The sequence below is a fragment of the Ctenopharyngodon idella genome, chromosome 16 (genome assembly GCF_019924925.1).
Source record: "Ctenopharyngodon idella isolate HZGC_01 chromosome 16, HZGC01, whole genome shotgun sequence".
Lineage (NCBI taxonomy): Eukaryota > Metazoa > Chordata > Actinopteri > Cypriniformes > Xenocyprididae > Ctenopharyngodon > Ctenopharyngodon idella.
In genome coordinates, this window is record NC_067235.1 from 34454788 (window position 1) to 34468675 (window position 13888).

General features: G+C 35.8%; 1 protein-coding gene across 4 annotated transcripts in view; it reads right to left on the bottom strand.

Annotated features, from left to right (window-relative positions):
• The window catches only part of csmd3a (CUB and Sushi multiple domains 3a), a 305727-nt gene that overhangs the window by 156287 nt on the left and 135552 nt on the right, over nt 1-13888 (bottom strand). For all 4 annotated transcript variants that reach the window (XM_051864521.1, XM_051864522.1, XM_051864520.1 and 1 more), the window contains exons 25-29: nt 11248-11374; nt 8338-8540; nt 6997-7188; nt 6287-6425; nt 461-648 (exon numbers count right to left, since the gene is read on the bottom strand). In XM_051864521.1, coding sequence (XP_051720481.1) covers nt 461-648; nt 6287-6425; nt 6997-7188; nt 8338-8540; nt 11248-11374 — 849 coding nt within the window. The remainder of the gene's footprint in view (nt 1-460; nt 649-6286; nt 6426-6996; nt 7189-8337; nt 8541-11247; nt 11375-13888) is intronic.

Here is a 13888-nt window from a genome sequence, read left to right on the forward strand (position 1 = left end):
TTTGAAGCTGCACTGAAACTGACATTTGGACCTTCAACCCCCACAAACGTCCATCAACACCTACAAAGCTTCACAGTCGTTTCCTCTTAATGGGTTCAACATTTCATTCATTAACATTAGGCCGATTTAATTTATATGCTATTTGACGATCGCGTTAGCTTACATCTTCTATCCGCTCCTTCTGGTTCACGCAGATCTTGTTCACTTTTTTTTTATCATTCGTAGAGGCTGTACTATTTCAGAATATCCATAACAGCGGCCCCTACTGTATAACAATGACTGCCGGATAGACTTGTCAGTGGCTGGGGAAGAGTTAAAGGAACAAGTAACTTAAAGATGAACACACTGTCATCATTTACTCGCCCTCATGTCATCCCAATCAATACAAATCAATAAGTGCATCGCTCTAGGGCACAAATCCAGTTCAAGAACTCTTTAACCAGCAGGCCGAGACACTTACCTTTGTATTCCAGATGGAAGCCGGTGTAGCTCACGGATCCGTCGCTGCGGAAGCCAATGTGCATGATGTTGGAGCTGCTTTCAACCTTCTCCGGCAACTTGCTGTCTTGAAATGTGCCAATCAGATGACTGTTGCTGTGAGGTCCGTCGTAGATGTACAAGAAGTCATAGTTGGGCTCAATGCTAAAACTGAGAGAAAACACATACATTACAGGATCAAAACACAATTTACAGAGCGATCGATTGACTTTTTTTTTAGCCAATTTACTCCTCCTAAAGGATTAGTTCAACCACTAATGGAAATTCTGTCAACTTGTCATTGCAAATCATTGCACACAAAGGGGACGCTAAAAAAAGTTCCAGAAAAGTGAGACTTCAGAAGACTACATGAGAAGGAATATAACTCACAAGTAGGAATGCAAATGAAAATTTTGGCCGATACCGATAATCGATAATTCTTTATAACCGATATGTTGACCGATAAATCTAAATCCAAATGTCCCAAGCACACAATCATAATGATGTTATATTAATCATCACAACAGTTCTTTCTGGTTCTCGAATATGATTGGCGTGTGATATTCAAGTGATAGCAGCACTCCTACCTTTTCACCGTTTGTATCAATCCGATTGAAGCGACTGTCATGGCAGTCGAGCAAATCCACTGTATTTTTACAAATACTACACTTGCTGTACAACGAACTGTAGTTTTAAGAGTTTTTAGGCGAGAATGTAGTTGTTTAGACCTGAAATATGTGACTCATATTTAATCATAGTGCCTATTTTACAATTTGTTTAGACGTTTTCGGAGATGCAAGCTCCGTTCAGTGCTCGAGTACCCGCCGAGAACAGCTTCATCTCGGCCAGTGCTTCTGGAATTTGCTGCTGGCTCTTATAGTGGTTAAACATGCGATATAATGCATTTTTGGGTACATAAAACAGGCAATCTTTGGTCTTATTAATCTATTACTTGTTCCTGAGCGAATCAAATTGGGCTATGTTAAAATTAACAATTTAATATTAAGGCTACATTTAACTTACATCCTGTAGAGCACTGCTTTTGTACGTTTGACTGAATTGTACAATTGTGTTTACTTCCTATTGTCATTTATAATGGCTATTGTTGTTCATTTAAATATTGTTGTTCAATATGTTGTATTTGGTATTGAGAAAGGGTCCATTAGGGCTGCACAATTAATCAGACAATTAGAAAAAAAAACCCATTGAAATCACGCTTAAATGATTTGGCTTAGTGCGATTATGAAATTGCAAAGCTGCGATTATATTTTATGTGCAGTTTGTCAATGAAGTATGGCTCCAAATGCTAACCCATCTGAAAGCACTGTGAGTTTGAGTCACTTATAATGTGCATTTGAATAAGCAACACGCGTCAAACATCTTTCCAGACATGAGAAGCATTTATTAACATCTTGTCCAACAAAAGACATTTAAAAACACGTTTTTACTCCAAACTCACTTCATAACGACAGTTGAGAGTCCTTCTGTGAGATGATGTGGCTTCTTACACAGAATAAGGCAGTCGTGTGTTTAATAGTCATGTTTAATCAATCAAAACGTTTCAATCTTCTGTTTATTCAGCTACCAGTGATGGCCAATTTCGAAACACTGCTTCATGAAGCTCCGAAGCTTTATGAATCTTTTGTTTCAAATCAGTGATTCGGACCGTGTATCAAACTGCCAAAGTCACGTGATTTCAGTAAATGAGGCTTCATTACGTCATCACTGTTTCAAAACGTTTCAAAACAGTTTGAAATTTCAATGGTTCACCAGTAGAGGGCGATGATAAAGTGAACCCATAAATCATGCAGATTCACTGAGAACTATTGAACAAGTGTCTTTGGGCTTAACCCTATGGTTTTACCTGATCTCTGATCAGTTTTATACATTTGTAGATGTTTTAATTAGACATTAGATTAATTAAAATGAATAATGGTAGTTATTAATCTCTTATTTAGTTTGAGCCATGGAACAGAGAAACAATATAAGCCCTGAAAATTGATAAAAGAACACATATTATACAGACGCTCTATATTTAATCTTATTAGATTAGTTAATTGCATTTGATAGATTTTACTTTCAATAAAACTTTTGCAATGCATTTGTAAAAGGTGTTTTATGCATGTTTGGCCTGAGTTTTGTTGCATTTACACTGTTCTGACCACTAGGGGACACCGTGGAGATGGAAGTCAGATTGTTTCGAAGCCTCGACACATTACGGCACATTTGCTTCAACTGATTCAGTGTTTTGCGAAGCCTCGATCTGCCCATCACTATCAGCTACAGCGATAGTATGGGATTTCCTGGAATGACGCGTGTTCTACTTCGGCAGCAGGGCATATTTGCAGTTTCTGCGCGAGAGCGCCCTCTGGCTTTCAGATGGAGAAGCATTTACTACTGATCACAGAACCGTACAGCTCTGACAAGCTGCGCATAAAATAATCGCAGCCTTTGCCAAATCGCATGCGATAAAATTGCGATAAATAGTGAATGAGTCAGTCGCAAGAGACTTTTACATTAAAAGGGACTTTTGTAAACAAAGGAAGTTTTTTTAGCGCTGTTATGAAAAATGTTTAAAAAAAAATTAAAAAAAAACAAATACAAAGATCGCTTTCCTCAGCGGACGTTCAAACGTATTTTTATAATGAATATAATATTATGGACATCAACCTGAAAAATGAATGTTATCAGACAGGTAATGTTTGCTCAGGTGATCTCTCTCTCTCAAAAATACTGTACAAAATGAGTTTCAATGGAGGGACTCAACGTTTCTTCATTACTAGTTCTAAAGTGACGTTTTAGATTTAGTAACGGAGGCTTGGTCAAACTGTCAATCTGTGGCAAAAGGGAGTAGTTCTGCACAAAAGAGGGTTTTAAAGACACTCTGTTGTTGTTTCTTATTTATTTACACACTTGTATCGTCGAACTGTTGTATAAATGCAATATCACACTCGTAGCCGTGCATTATGGCTGTATATCAGCACACTGTGATTACCTACGGCCGAATCACAGCCATGCTGATATACAGCCATATTGTACAGATACTCATGTGATAAAACCATCATGGTGAACAGTGTGCATCTGAAGTGTCTTAGCTGAAAGAAAATAATCCATTATTTATCGGCTTTAATATATCAGCCAAATTGTCTTATCGGGCCAATAATGATAACATTAAAAACTAACATATATCGGCCGATACCGATATGGTAGCCGATATATCGTGCATCCCTACTCACAAGTCATACAAACCTCTCTGATATGGTGTTTTAATGTAAATTTTGGAACTTTAAGCTGTCATATGAAAAACAGATGTGTGAAGGTTGTTTACAATTTTTATTCTTGTGTAGCACAGAAGAAATAGCAGTTTGAAATGACATGAGAGTGAGTAAATAATGACAAAACGTTCAATTTTTTGTGTGAACTAGCCCTTTAAATATATGTACAGAAATGCAAAATGCGTATAAAGTGTGTAAAACAGGAAGACAAAACAAGCAGCATCCTATTGAAAACATGAAAATTTATCAAGTGCTTGTTGACAACATCACAAGCTCCATCCAGTTTTCAGTGTGCGGGCCTGTGATCTTCCTAAAAGACCTTTTGGGTCACCAGAAGCAGAAAATGTTTTGAAGAGCCTTTTCTGTATGTTTCAGGTGGGGAGTATAATGAAGTGGAAACATCCGATGTGGGTGGAAAATGCACATAAATGGCACAGCGACGCTTTGGGAAAATGTAGTCAGAAAACATTGCACTTCACATTTAAGTACTGCAATGAGAGCAGACGGCCGTATTAATGTCATTATGAAGATTTGTTTATTATCCCAAAACTGCACAACAATATGCCATTAATTTGAGAGGATTTTGTAAATACTGTAATAATGTCACTGTGACTCATCTCATCTATCTGGAGAAATCTTTTCCCAATTACCATGCTGATAAAAGCACAATTCCAAGTCATGTGTTAATTTGAAATTAATTGAGTTTTTGGTGCACAGATCACAGTCTGATATCAATATCATATTCTAATTTACAGTCTACGATGGAAGCAGTTATGGGTCAGTGACGTGACACTCATTTTATATGTTCGGATGTAATAATTTATTCAAAGATGCATTAAAAATGCAAATCACACTGACAACGGCTTGAATACATCTCATCTATGATTCACCTGTTCAAAAATTCAGTTTGATTTTTTTTGTGGGACAAAGTCAAAGATGTCTAGGCGGTGTATCCATCTTCTGATTGTAATGAAGAAAATATATACGTAAAAAGTCTTAAAAGACTGAGATTTGTGGGGGGAAAACTTAAGATTAGACCAAATAAGATAAAACTTAAGATTATGAGTTGTGAAAAAAAGTACAGTATTGAAGAAGTTATGTTGTATATGTGACCCTGGACCACAAAACCAGTCATGAGTCACATGGATATATTTGAAGCAATAGCCAACAATATATTGTATGGGTCAAAATTATCGTTTTTTCTTTTATGCCAAAAATCATTAGGATATTAAGTAAAGATCATGTTCCATGAAGATATTTTGTAAAATAAATATATCAAAAAATTATTTTTTTGTGAGTGGATATGCATTGCTAAGGACTTCATTTGGACAACTTTAAAGATTTTTATTAATATATATATATATTTTTTTCTTTTTCAGATTCCAGATTTTCTATTAGTTGTATCTCAGCCTAATATTGTCCTATCCTAACAAACCATACATCAATGGAAAGATTATTTATTCAGCTGATGATGTATAAATCTGAATCTCAATTTCTAAAAAACTGACCCTTATGACTGGTTTTGTGGTCCAGGGTCACATATATATACAGTCAAACCAAAATGTATTCAGGCACCTTGAACATTTCTTTCATTAATTCAGTTTATTCACTACAGTTTAAAAAAATGGTAATAAAATATGACAAGATCTCAGAGTTAAACTGTGTCAAATAAAAATAATCTTCAGGTTAAAGTAGTCAGGTCAAAGTGTCTGAATAATTTTTGGTTCCAGACGTTTATCAATTTTACTGGTAGTCCACTGTATGAATAATTTTTGGGTATAATATGTCACAGTTTACTTTATTTTGCTATCCTCACTTACAGAAATGAACTATAGTGTCCTGTACCCACTAGTAAAAATATATCAAACATATAAAAAATGTCTGCATAATTTTTGGTTTGACTATGTATATATATATATATATATATATATATATATATATATATATATATATATATATATACACATACATACATTACATTATTATATAAAACATTACAACTTTTTTTTAATGTTTTTGAAGTCGCTTCTGCTCACCAAGGCTGCATTTATTTGATAAAAAATACAGTAAAATTGGTAATTTTTGAAACAGCTGTTTTCTATGTGAATATATAGTAAAGTGTAATTTATTCCTGTGATCAAAGCTGAATTTTCAGCATCATTACTCCAGTCTTCAGTGTCACATGATCCTTCAGAAATCATTCTGATATGATGATTTAAAGCTCAAAAAACATTTATGAATATTATATAATTCACATAGGAAAACAACTATTTTAAATTGTAATAATATTTCAGGTTTTTTAGTGTATTTTTAATCAAAAAAAACACAGCCTTGGTGAGAAGAAGAGACTTACTTTAAAAACATTATATAAAAAAAATGTTTTGACAGGTACTATATATATATATACACACACACATATATACACAAACTAAAGAGTTATTAAATTTCTACTGATTTATTTTACATCAATAATGTATCTTCCAGTTTTCATAATGACATTTAATCCTTCACATAAAACACAGTTAAGATTTTACCTGATAAAAGCCAAGGAGATGACGTAATCAGGATGAACTGTGATGAACCAATCACAGTCTTTGCTGTGCGGGTACGGGTGGGGGAAATTAGGTGACAGAATGAATCCAGATGAGCCTGTAATGTTCCCACCACAAGGAGCTGGAAAACACAGATTATGGGTAGTGTTAATAAAGTTTTAATACTTGTTTAATAATTTTATCTCAAAACGGCTAGATATCATAGGAGTAAATCACTTTGTTGGCAGATATATCATTTAGTGACAAGCTATGAGTCTTTTTTTTTTTATTCAAATCACATCATTAATATTCATCAGCAAAGCTGATAAGCGCCCTCCCTCCCACTGTTCTTAAGCTCCTGGTCTGGCTTTAAACCGGATTGACCTTTAAAACGTTTAAATGTGACTCAAACTTAAGAAAATAGGTTTTGCAGACTGCCGCTATCCACAAAATAAATGCAGTATCCTAGAAGCATTTATCATGGGAAGTCTTCACCCCAGTTTTCCATAACCCAGAAGTATAAGCGCTGACTGGGCAAGCGATCAGAAATTTCCATCAAAGAGATTTATTATTCCAGGCCTTTATAAAGGGTGATTCAAGTCATTTCTGCTAGTTATTTTAGTCATTTCGTCAGAGCTGACAAGTGTGAAATGAGGGGCCGCTTGTATATTACAGGTCTCTGGCGGCGGCGCTGCAAATTGAATAAATCTCACCGATGCAGGTAGGAGGACTGGGCTGCCAGTAGAATCTGTTGTCCACCTGAATGCAGGTGATCCTGGGCTCGCCTTGCAGGTCGTAGCCGGGATCACACGCAAAGGTCACTGTGTCGCCCGGCTCCTTCCCCTCTCCGCTGCGGCTGCCGTTCATGGGCGTCCCCGGATCCCTGCAGGCGGTCGCCACTGAACCTGCGAAACGAGAACAGTGACCAGCTGTGCTCACTTTTCACTTATCGGGATATCTCCGCAGGAGGTAGCATTTCCCGCTCTGAAATGAGGTCACATGGCCTTGGCGCTGTACAATGGCTCACTGGGGGCTCCGTCTAAGCAGAACACTATCTAATGCAGGTGTGAAATACGGCTGAGCTACAGCGGCCTGTTTGACTGGAAAATCACTCGCTAATGGATGCGATTTTTATGCAGTTACTCTGAAATGGCTTTTTCTTTCTTCTAACAGAGGAACTATTATTCTGGCCAAGCAGCCTTTTTAGACAATTACATTCAAAAGTTTGGGATCGGTAAGCTTCTTTTTCTTTTCTTTTAAAAAATAAACACTTTTATCCATCAAGGATGCATTAAATTGATCAAAAGTAATAGCGAAGACATTTATAATGTTACAAAAGATTTCCGCTTCGAATAAATGCTGTTTTTTTAATTATCAACAAATGCTGAAAAATAAAATGTCACGGTTTTCACAAAAATCGGAAGCAGCACAACTGTTTTCAACACTGATAATAATCATAAATATTTTTGAGCTGCAAATCATCATATTAGAATGATTTCTGAAGGATCATGTGACACTGAAGACTGGAGTAATGATGCTGAAAATTCAGCTTTGATCACAGAAATAAATTACACTTTTTTCTGTATTATTTAACAAATAAATGCAGCTGTTCTTAAGATCCTGCTTTTAAACTGGATTGACCTTTAAAATGTCTAAATGCGACTCAAACTTAAGAAAATATAAGACTCCTGCTATATATTCACACAGAAAACAACAGTTTTGAATTGTAATATTTCACAATTTTTACTGTATTTTTGATCAAATAAACGCAGCACAAAACTTACGACCCCAACTTTTGAAATATTTATTCATATGCACCAATGTTATCTCTTAGAAATAAACAGCAACATTTATGTTCATAAAGTAAAAAAATATTTTATATATGAAAGAAACGGGGTACAACATTGACGACTCAAACAAATCAAAGTTTTGAATCAATTTGGGTTTGAAATTATTAAAAAGTATTTTAGTCATGCCATCAATCCTTACTAAAGATGTTTCGCATATTAGTTTATTAGTGTAGTGTGAAACTGGTTTTAAAGAAAAGTACTTACTTGAGAAGTCGATGGCAAATCCAGATTTGCTAATGTAGAAGTCTGTCTCAAACTGGATGGTGACGATGTTGAGAGTGCTGTGGATGCCGTCCGGTAACAGCGAACCGCTCACTTCCCTCAGAGCCATCTCGTTTTCCGGATGTCCATCCCAGACCTTCAGGATATCGTGTGACGCTTCCGTGTCAAAAGCCAAGAACTGCAGACTACAAAAAAACATTTAAATTCACACTGAAATTCTCATGAATACTTAAAGTAATCTAATCAAATAAATAATTAGGTAACACTTCCCAATAAGCTTTTATTAACAAATACGAATAAATACTGCAACAAGTGTATTGCTCATTCATTCAGACTCAAGTCATTGTTAATGTTAATTAATTAAACCTTACTGTAAAGTGTTGCCAATACTTACAAAAAGCAAGTGTGTCCCTCATCAAATAAAGACTAATGCAGCACCATAAACAGAGGTCAAAGACCTCAATCATAATGAAATAAAATTACATTTATGAGGATAGATATACTTCACTTCAGGTCAGGGTCAATGAAATCTGTTTAACATTAATAAGTTTGACTCTTTCCTAAGCAATTCCTCAAATAACCGGGTCTCTCGGTAGTGATGGTCTCTTACGAAACACACTTTGTGAAACCTTTGCGAATCATTTGTTTTGAACCAGTGATTCGGAGCGCGTATCAAACTGCCAAAGTCGTGATTTCAGTAAACGAGGGTTCGTTCACATCATAACTGTTTGATTAGAAATTCCAATCGTTTACCACTAAATTTGTACACATTTAATGACACATTTTTGTAATAAACATGAAGACACTGATTAACCTGAACATGCCCTACTACATTTTAATAAAATATCACATATTATAAAGACACTTCATATTTAATGGTATTAGATGATTTAATAATTGCATTTAATTGATTATACCTTCAATAAATCATTTGTAAAAGGTTTTTTTATGCAAATTCGGGCTGCATTTACACTGTTCTGACCAGCAGGGGTCACCAGCGTGTAGAGTTTTGAAACAGTGAATCATTTTTCGAAGTCTCGCCAATGTAAACATTCAAGCAATTTTAAAGTATTCAAGCGCAAGAAGACTGTGTTGCGCACACAGAAAGCCGTCTCTCATACAGCGTGCGAATACTGGATTGAGTTCTCTTTTGCGTATTCTTGCACTTGAACGAACAAATACGCACACAATTATGTCAAAATGCCAGTCTTGGCGAGTATCCTCGTAAACACAGTCGGTTTTGTCTTAAGTAAATGTAAACAGAAATTGGATGTGTAACAGTTAGGGGTGTGATGGAATCTTGCGATATTAAAATGTGATGATATTTCTCGTCGAGGTGAAAAGCTGTCTTGTGATATCAGCGTGACTGAGTTGAGTTTGTGGCAAAATCTTTTACAATGCTTGCATTATATTGTTCTGTGTTTTACTGCATATGATAATTAATACTCAGAAAGAAGAAATGAAGTGACATTCATTAGAAGATGATTAGTGTAGGGCTGTCATGATTCCTCGATTAAATTCAGGTTAAATTAAACACCGGAAGTGGTGCATTCCACACACCGATAATCCATTAACTGCATTATTAGATAGTTTTCTAAGGCTGCACAATATATTAAATCATAATACAGCATAGTGCTATCATTTATAAACCTACACTAAAACAGGAAAATACATCAGTATGATTGTAAATATGCAAACTGATCACTGTGATTTCCAAATAAAACTTTAAATCCTCACTCTAGGTTTGCATGTTTTGATGTCCACATGTTCTTGTTCAAGAAATTACAGTGGATGTAGCATTTCTATTGTAAAGAAGTGGCCAAATATTAAAGATTAAGTGAATTAAATTTTGTTTGGCAGATATTAAACAAGGATTTAATCTGCTGTAAAGTGTAACAACAACAATCACCAGGCTGTTGGCGCCCTCTGCAGGTATTTGTTATAATATGTAATGTACATAAGTTGATTGTTTATAATATTATATATATATATATATATATATATATATATATATATAAAACATTGTTTTTTTAACAGTCAATAAAAACCCAAAATTACTTGCTTTTGATACTTTATGTAAACCAATTATTATTGTCTCTTTGTTATTATATATGTATTTGAAGTCATTTTAAAGGGCATTCACTTTTATTACCACAAAAATATTATCCAGTTATTCAATTAATTGTCAAAATAATCGACCAACTACTCGATTACCAAAATAATCGTTAGTGACAGCCCTAGATTAGTTAAAAGATAAGTAAATTGCACCTGCGTTGTTTTGCATTTTGTGACTTTCAGTCGAATAAAAGACTATTTTTCCAGTCATATTTTGTCATTGAAGATTTCTTAAATATAGTGTTTCTTAAAAATATCGTCATGAACCCAACATCATGTATCACCTTGTGAGCTAAGTGTGTCGTCACACACCTATTCTCAGTATATTGGATCCGTGCATTCACTCTTAAAGTGACAGCAGCCTAATAAACCTGCTGCCGTCTGTGTCATTAATGATAATCAAACAACAAAAGACAGAAGAAATCACTCGCTGCTCTCGAACTGAATAACTTTCATATTTATGTTTGCTATTTCTAATTTGTTTATTTGTTATTATTTTACTATTGTTTACTTGTATTTAATAATGTTTTTTTCTTTATCTCAGTCACATTTGCTGTGATATTTTTTGTTCAAACCGTAGGCAAAAGTTCAAAAGTGTTCTTTAAGTTGCTGATTTTTGTTCATGGCATTCAGCTGCAACTAAATGTTTTGTAAAAAGAGACAGATGTTTGATATCTAAATATTTGACTTCATTTTCTTACCACTTTGGAATCGAAACTGGAAATTGGAATTGCTAAAATCCAACCCAACTTAAAGAGCTTGTTAATAAACAGTCACCTGACAGTGTTGCCGGTGTCCACCTCGATGGTCCATGTGCAACGGAGGTTGTTGTCATACGGAAAGGGGTATCCGGGAGACAGTATCCGTCCGGATGACTCACCTTTAAAACTTCCCCCACACTCCGCTACAATAGATCAAAACAAGAAGTTATTGCGCCGTCAACTCCCACCCACGACGCCGATGTATTCGTTCTGCCATTAATGATGCTCTGCGGAGACTCGGGCCGCTGGAATCTCTGTTGCTGGATCTGACTCGACCACGCCACCCCCTCATCATCCCGACGAGGCCATGCAACAATGGGCTGTAATTATGCATGCACTAGACGGCGCTTTTAACTACATTCCTTGTGCATGTCATTAATTAATGTTAAAACTCTGTCCACGTTATTTATGAGCTCAGTCTTGCATGAAAAGCAGAGGACCGCTGCATATATCACAAAAATAAAGGAAGTATTATCATATTCATTACTGCGGCCCCACACACAATATCTGCACTACATCGCTCATTAAAGCACTTGTTTCTGTACCGAATTATGGAGCAAACACTGATCTCATGAGCGAACAGATTTCCTTATGACAAAGAAAATACTGTCATTACAATGGTAACGAACACAGAGACATCCAAGACAAACACTCCAGAAAATGAAAGCTGGCCCCTGGAGATTATTACGTCTGATATCTTTTCAATGGCCACTTTAGAGCTGGAGTGTGTCATTTTTCAGGTTTTTGTGTGAATATGAAGAGTTTAATATGCAGAGACAACCACTGATTCCCCTGAAATCTGTGAACAGTAATTCTGTGGCAATATCAAAACATTGCTCTGTTCGTTCAAGCATCCCGAGTGTACGGCAACGCTTTGTTTGAATCAACCAAGAATGTGATTTTGGAGGAGGACTATGTGTTCGACCAACCAAAACCTGTTCGAAAACAGTTATTATTTTTTACAGTTCTTTTGCAATTAATTTGCCCCCAAACTCAATATGAGCAACAGTAATAGCAAACATCACTAATCACTCATTTAATGAATATTTTTCACCTGGTGAAGAGTAAAAATCCCTTAAAGGGGTCATGAACTGCATTATTTTATTGTTTTATAATGTTTTTTGGGGTGCACTTATAATGTTAGTATGATTTTTACATCAAAAACTTTTATAATTTAGAAATAAATGGCATTTTTCCTACCCTGACTTTAGCCTCTGATTTGAACACTCTGTTTTAAGGGGCGTGTCTGCTGTGAGACTTCAGTGTAAACGCCCACTGCTGTGATTGGCTGACATCTTTGCATATGAAATAGTATTACTCTCTCAAAAACTTTTAGCGCATTTTTACTATTACAGCTCTCAAGGTTAACTAATTGTAAAACGTGTTGATTATAGCATTACATTTAGGTCGTGGCATGAAAGGTTGCATTGTAGTCGATGTTGAGGGCATGAAAGCAGTGATCTTGTCATTGTAAATCAATTTCTGCAAACTAATGAATGTATTCATCATAACTAACAGTGCAAACATGATGTAAATAAGAGACTTGTTGATTCTAATGGGAGTCCAAAACACTTGCGCTGTTTGATTGACAGCTCCAGCGATTGTAAAGGGAGCGTTCCTTCATCGCTTTCTATATATCATTTAATCACATACAGCACTAATGTCTCTGGCAACCCAGATAGAAATCACGTAAAATCAATCTTGACTAAACATGAAGGCAGAAAGTGATCTGGACGGTGAACTTGCTTCGTCAGGAAGACAAAAAAAAAACTACCTAAATTAATATTTTATATTTCATTTTACAACTGCATGTGATCTGTTTTGTGAAGAGGGAAAATAGCTGTATAAAGGGAGACATTTATCAGCTAGCTTTTGCATGAAATATTTAGCACAGCCTCAATGTGCACCATTTTGATGTCGAAATTCCCAAGGCGCTGTCATAAGAGCAAGTAGATCCCCGAGGCAAGCTTCAAGCATCTGCTCATCGGGATTCTGTCTTCAGAGAGCACGGCTACTTCGTTCTGACTGCTCTATTGTTCATCAATTTCATCATACAAAAGGCAGGAATTCGCCGGACTACCATAAATATTTATGACTCTACGACACCAATCAACTGATCTGTAGTTGTATAGGGCGTTTTGAGAACGAGGCTCTGTTCTGGTGTACTTTGCTGACTACATAGACTACGACAGTAGTTTAAAGAGCACCAATTATGTTTTTTTCCCATGTTCATCTTTCTTTAGTGTGTAATGTTGCTGTTTGAGCATGAAAAAGCTCTTTTGAACTCCATTGTAGTCTTGAGTTTTCTTCCAGGAATGAACACGTCACAAAATTCCTCATTTAAATAATTCATACGCAGAATAAAGTTAGTTGAGTTAGTTAGTAGTGTGTTGAAACTGGTGGTTATGGTAAGGGGCGGGACATTTCCCAAACACCAATCACAACACACTGCTCCAGCCGACCAATCAGAGCACATTGTGCTTTTCAGAAGGAGGGGCTTCATAGAGACAGGAACTAAACAGAGCGTTACTGACAGACTGGGAAGAGAGGAGCTGCAACAATGGAGAATATGAGGAAAATAATCAACAGGAAAACCTGTTCTAGTAGAGCACAAAAACAACATCAACACTTTGTAAAAGAGCATAATAGGTCCTCTT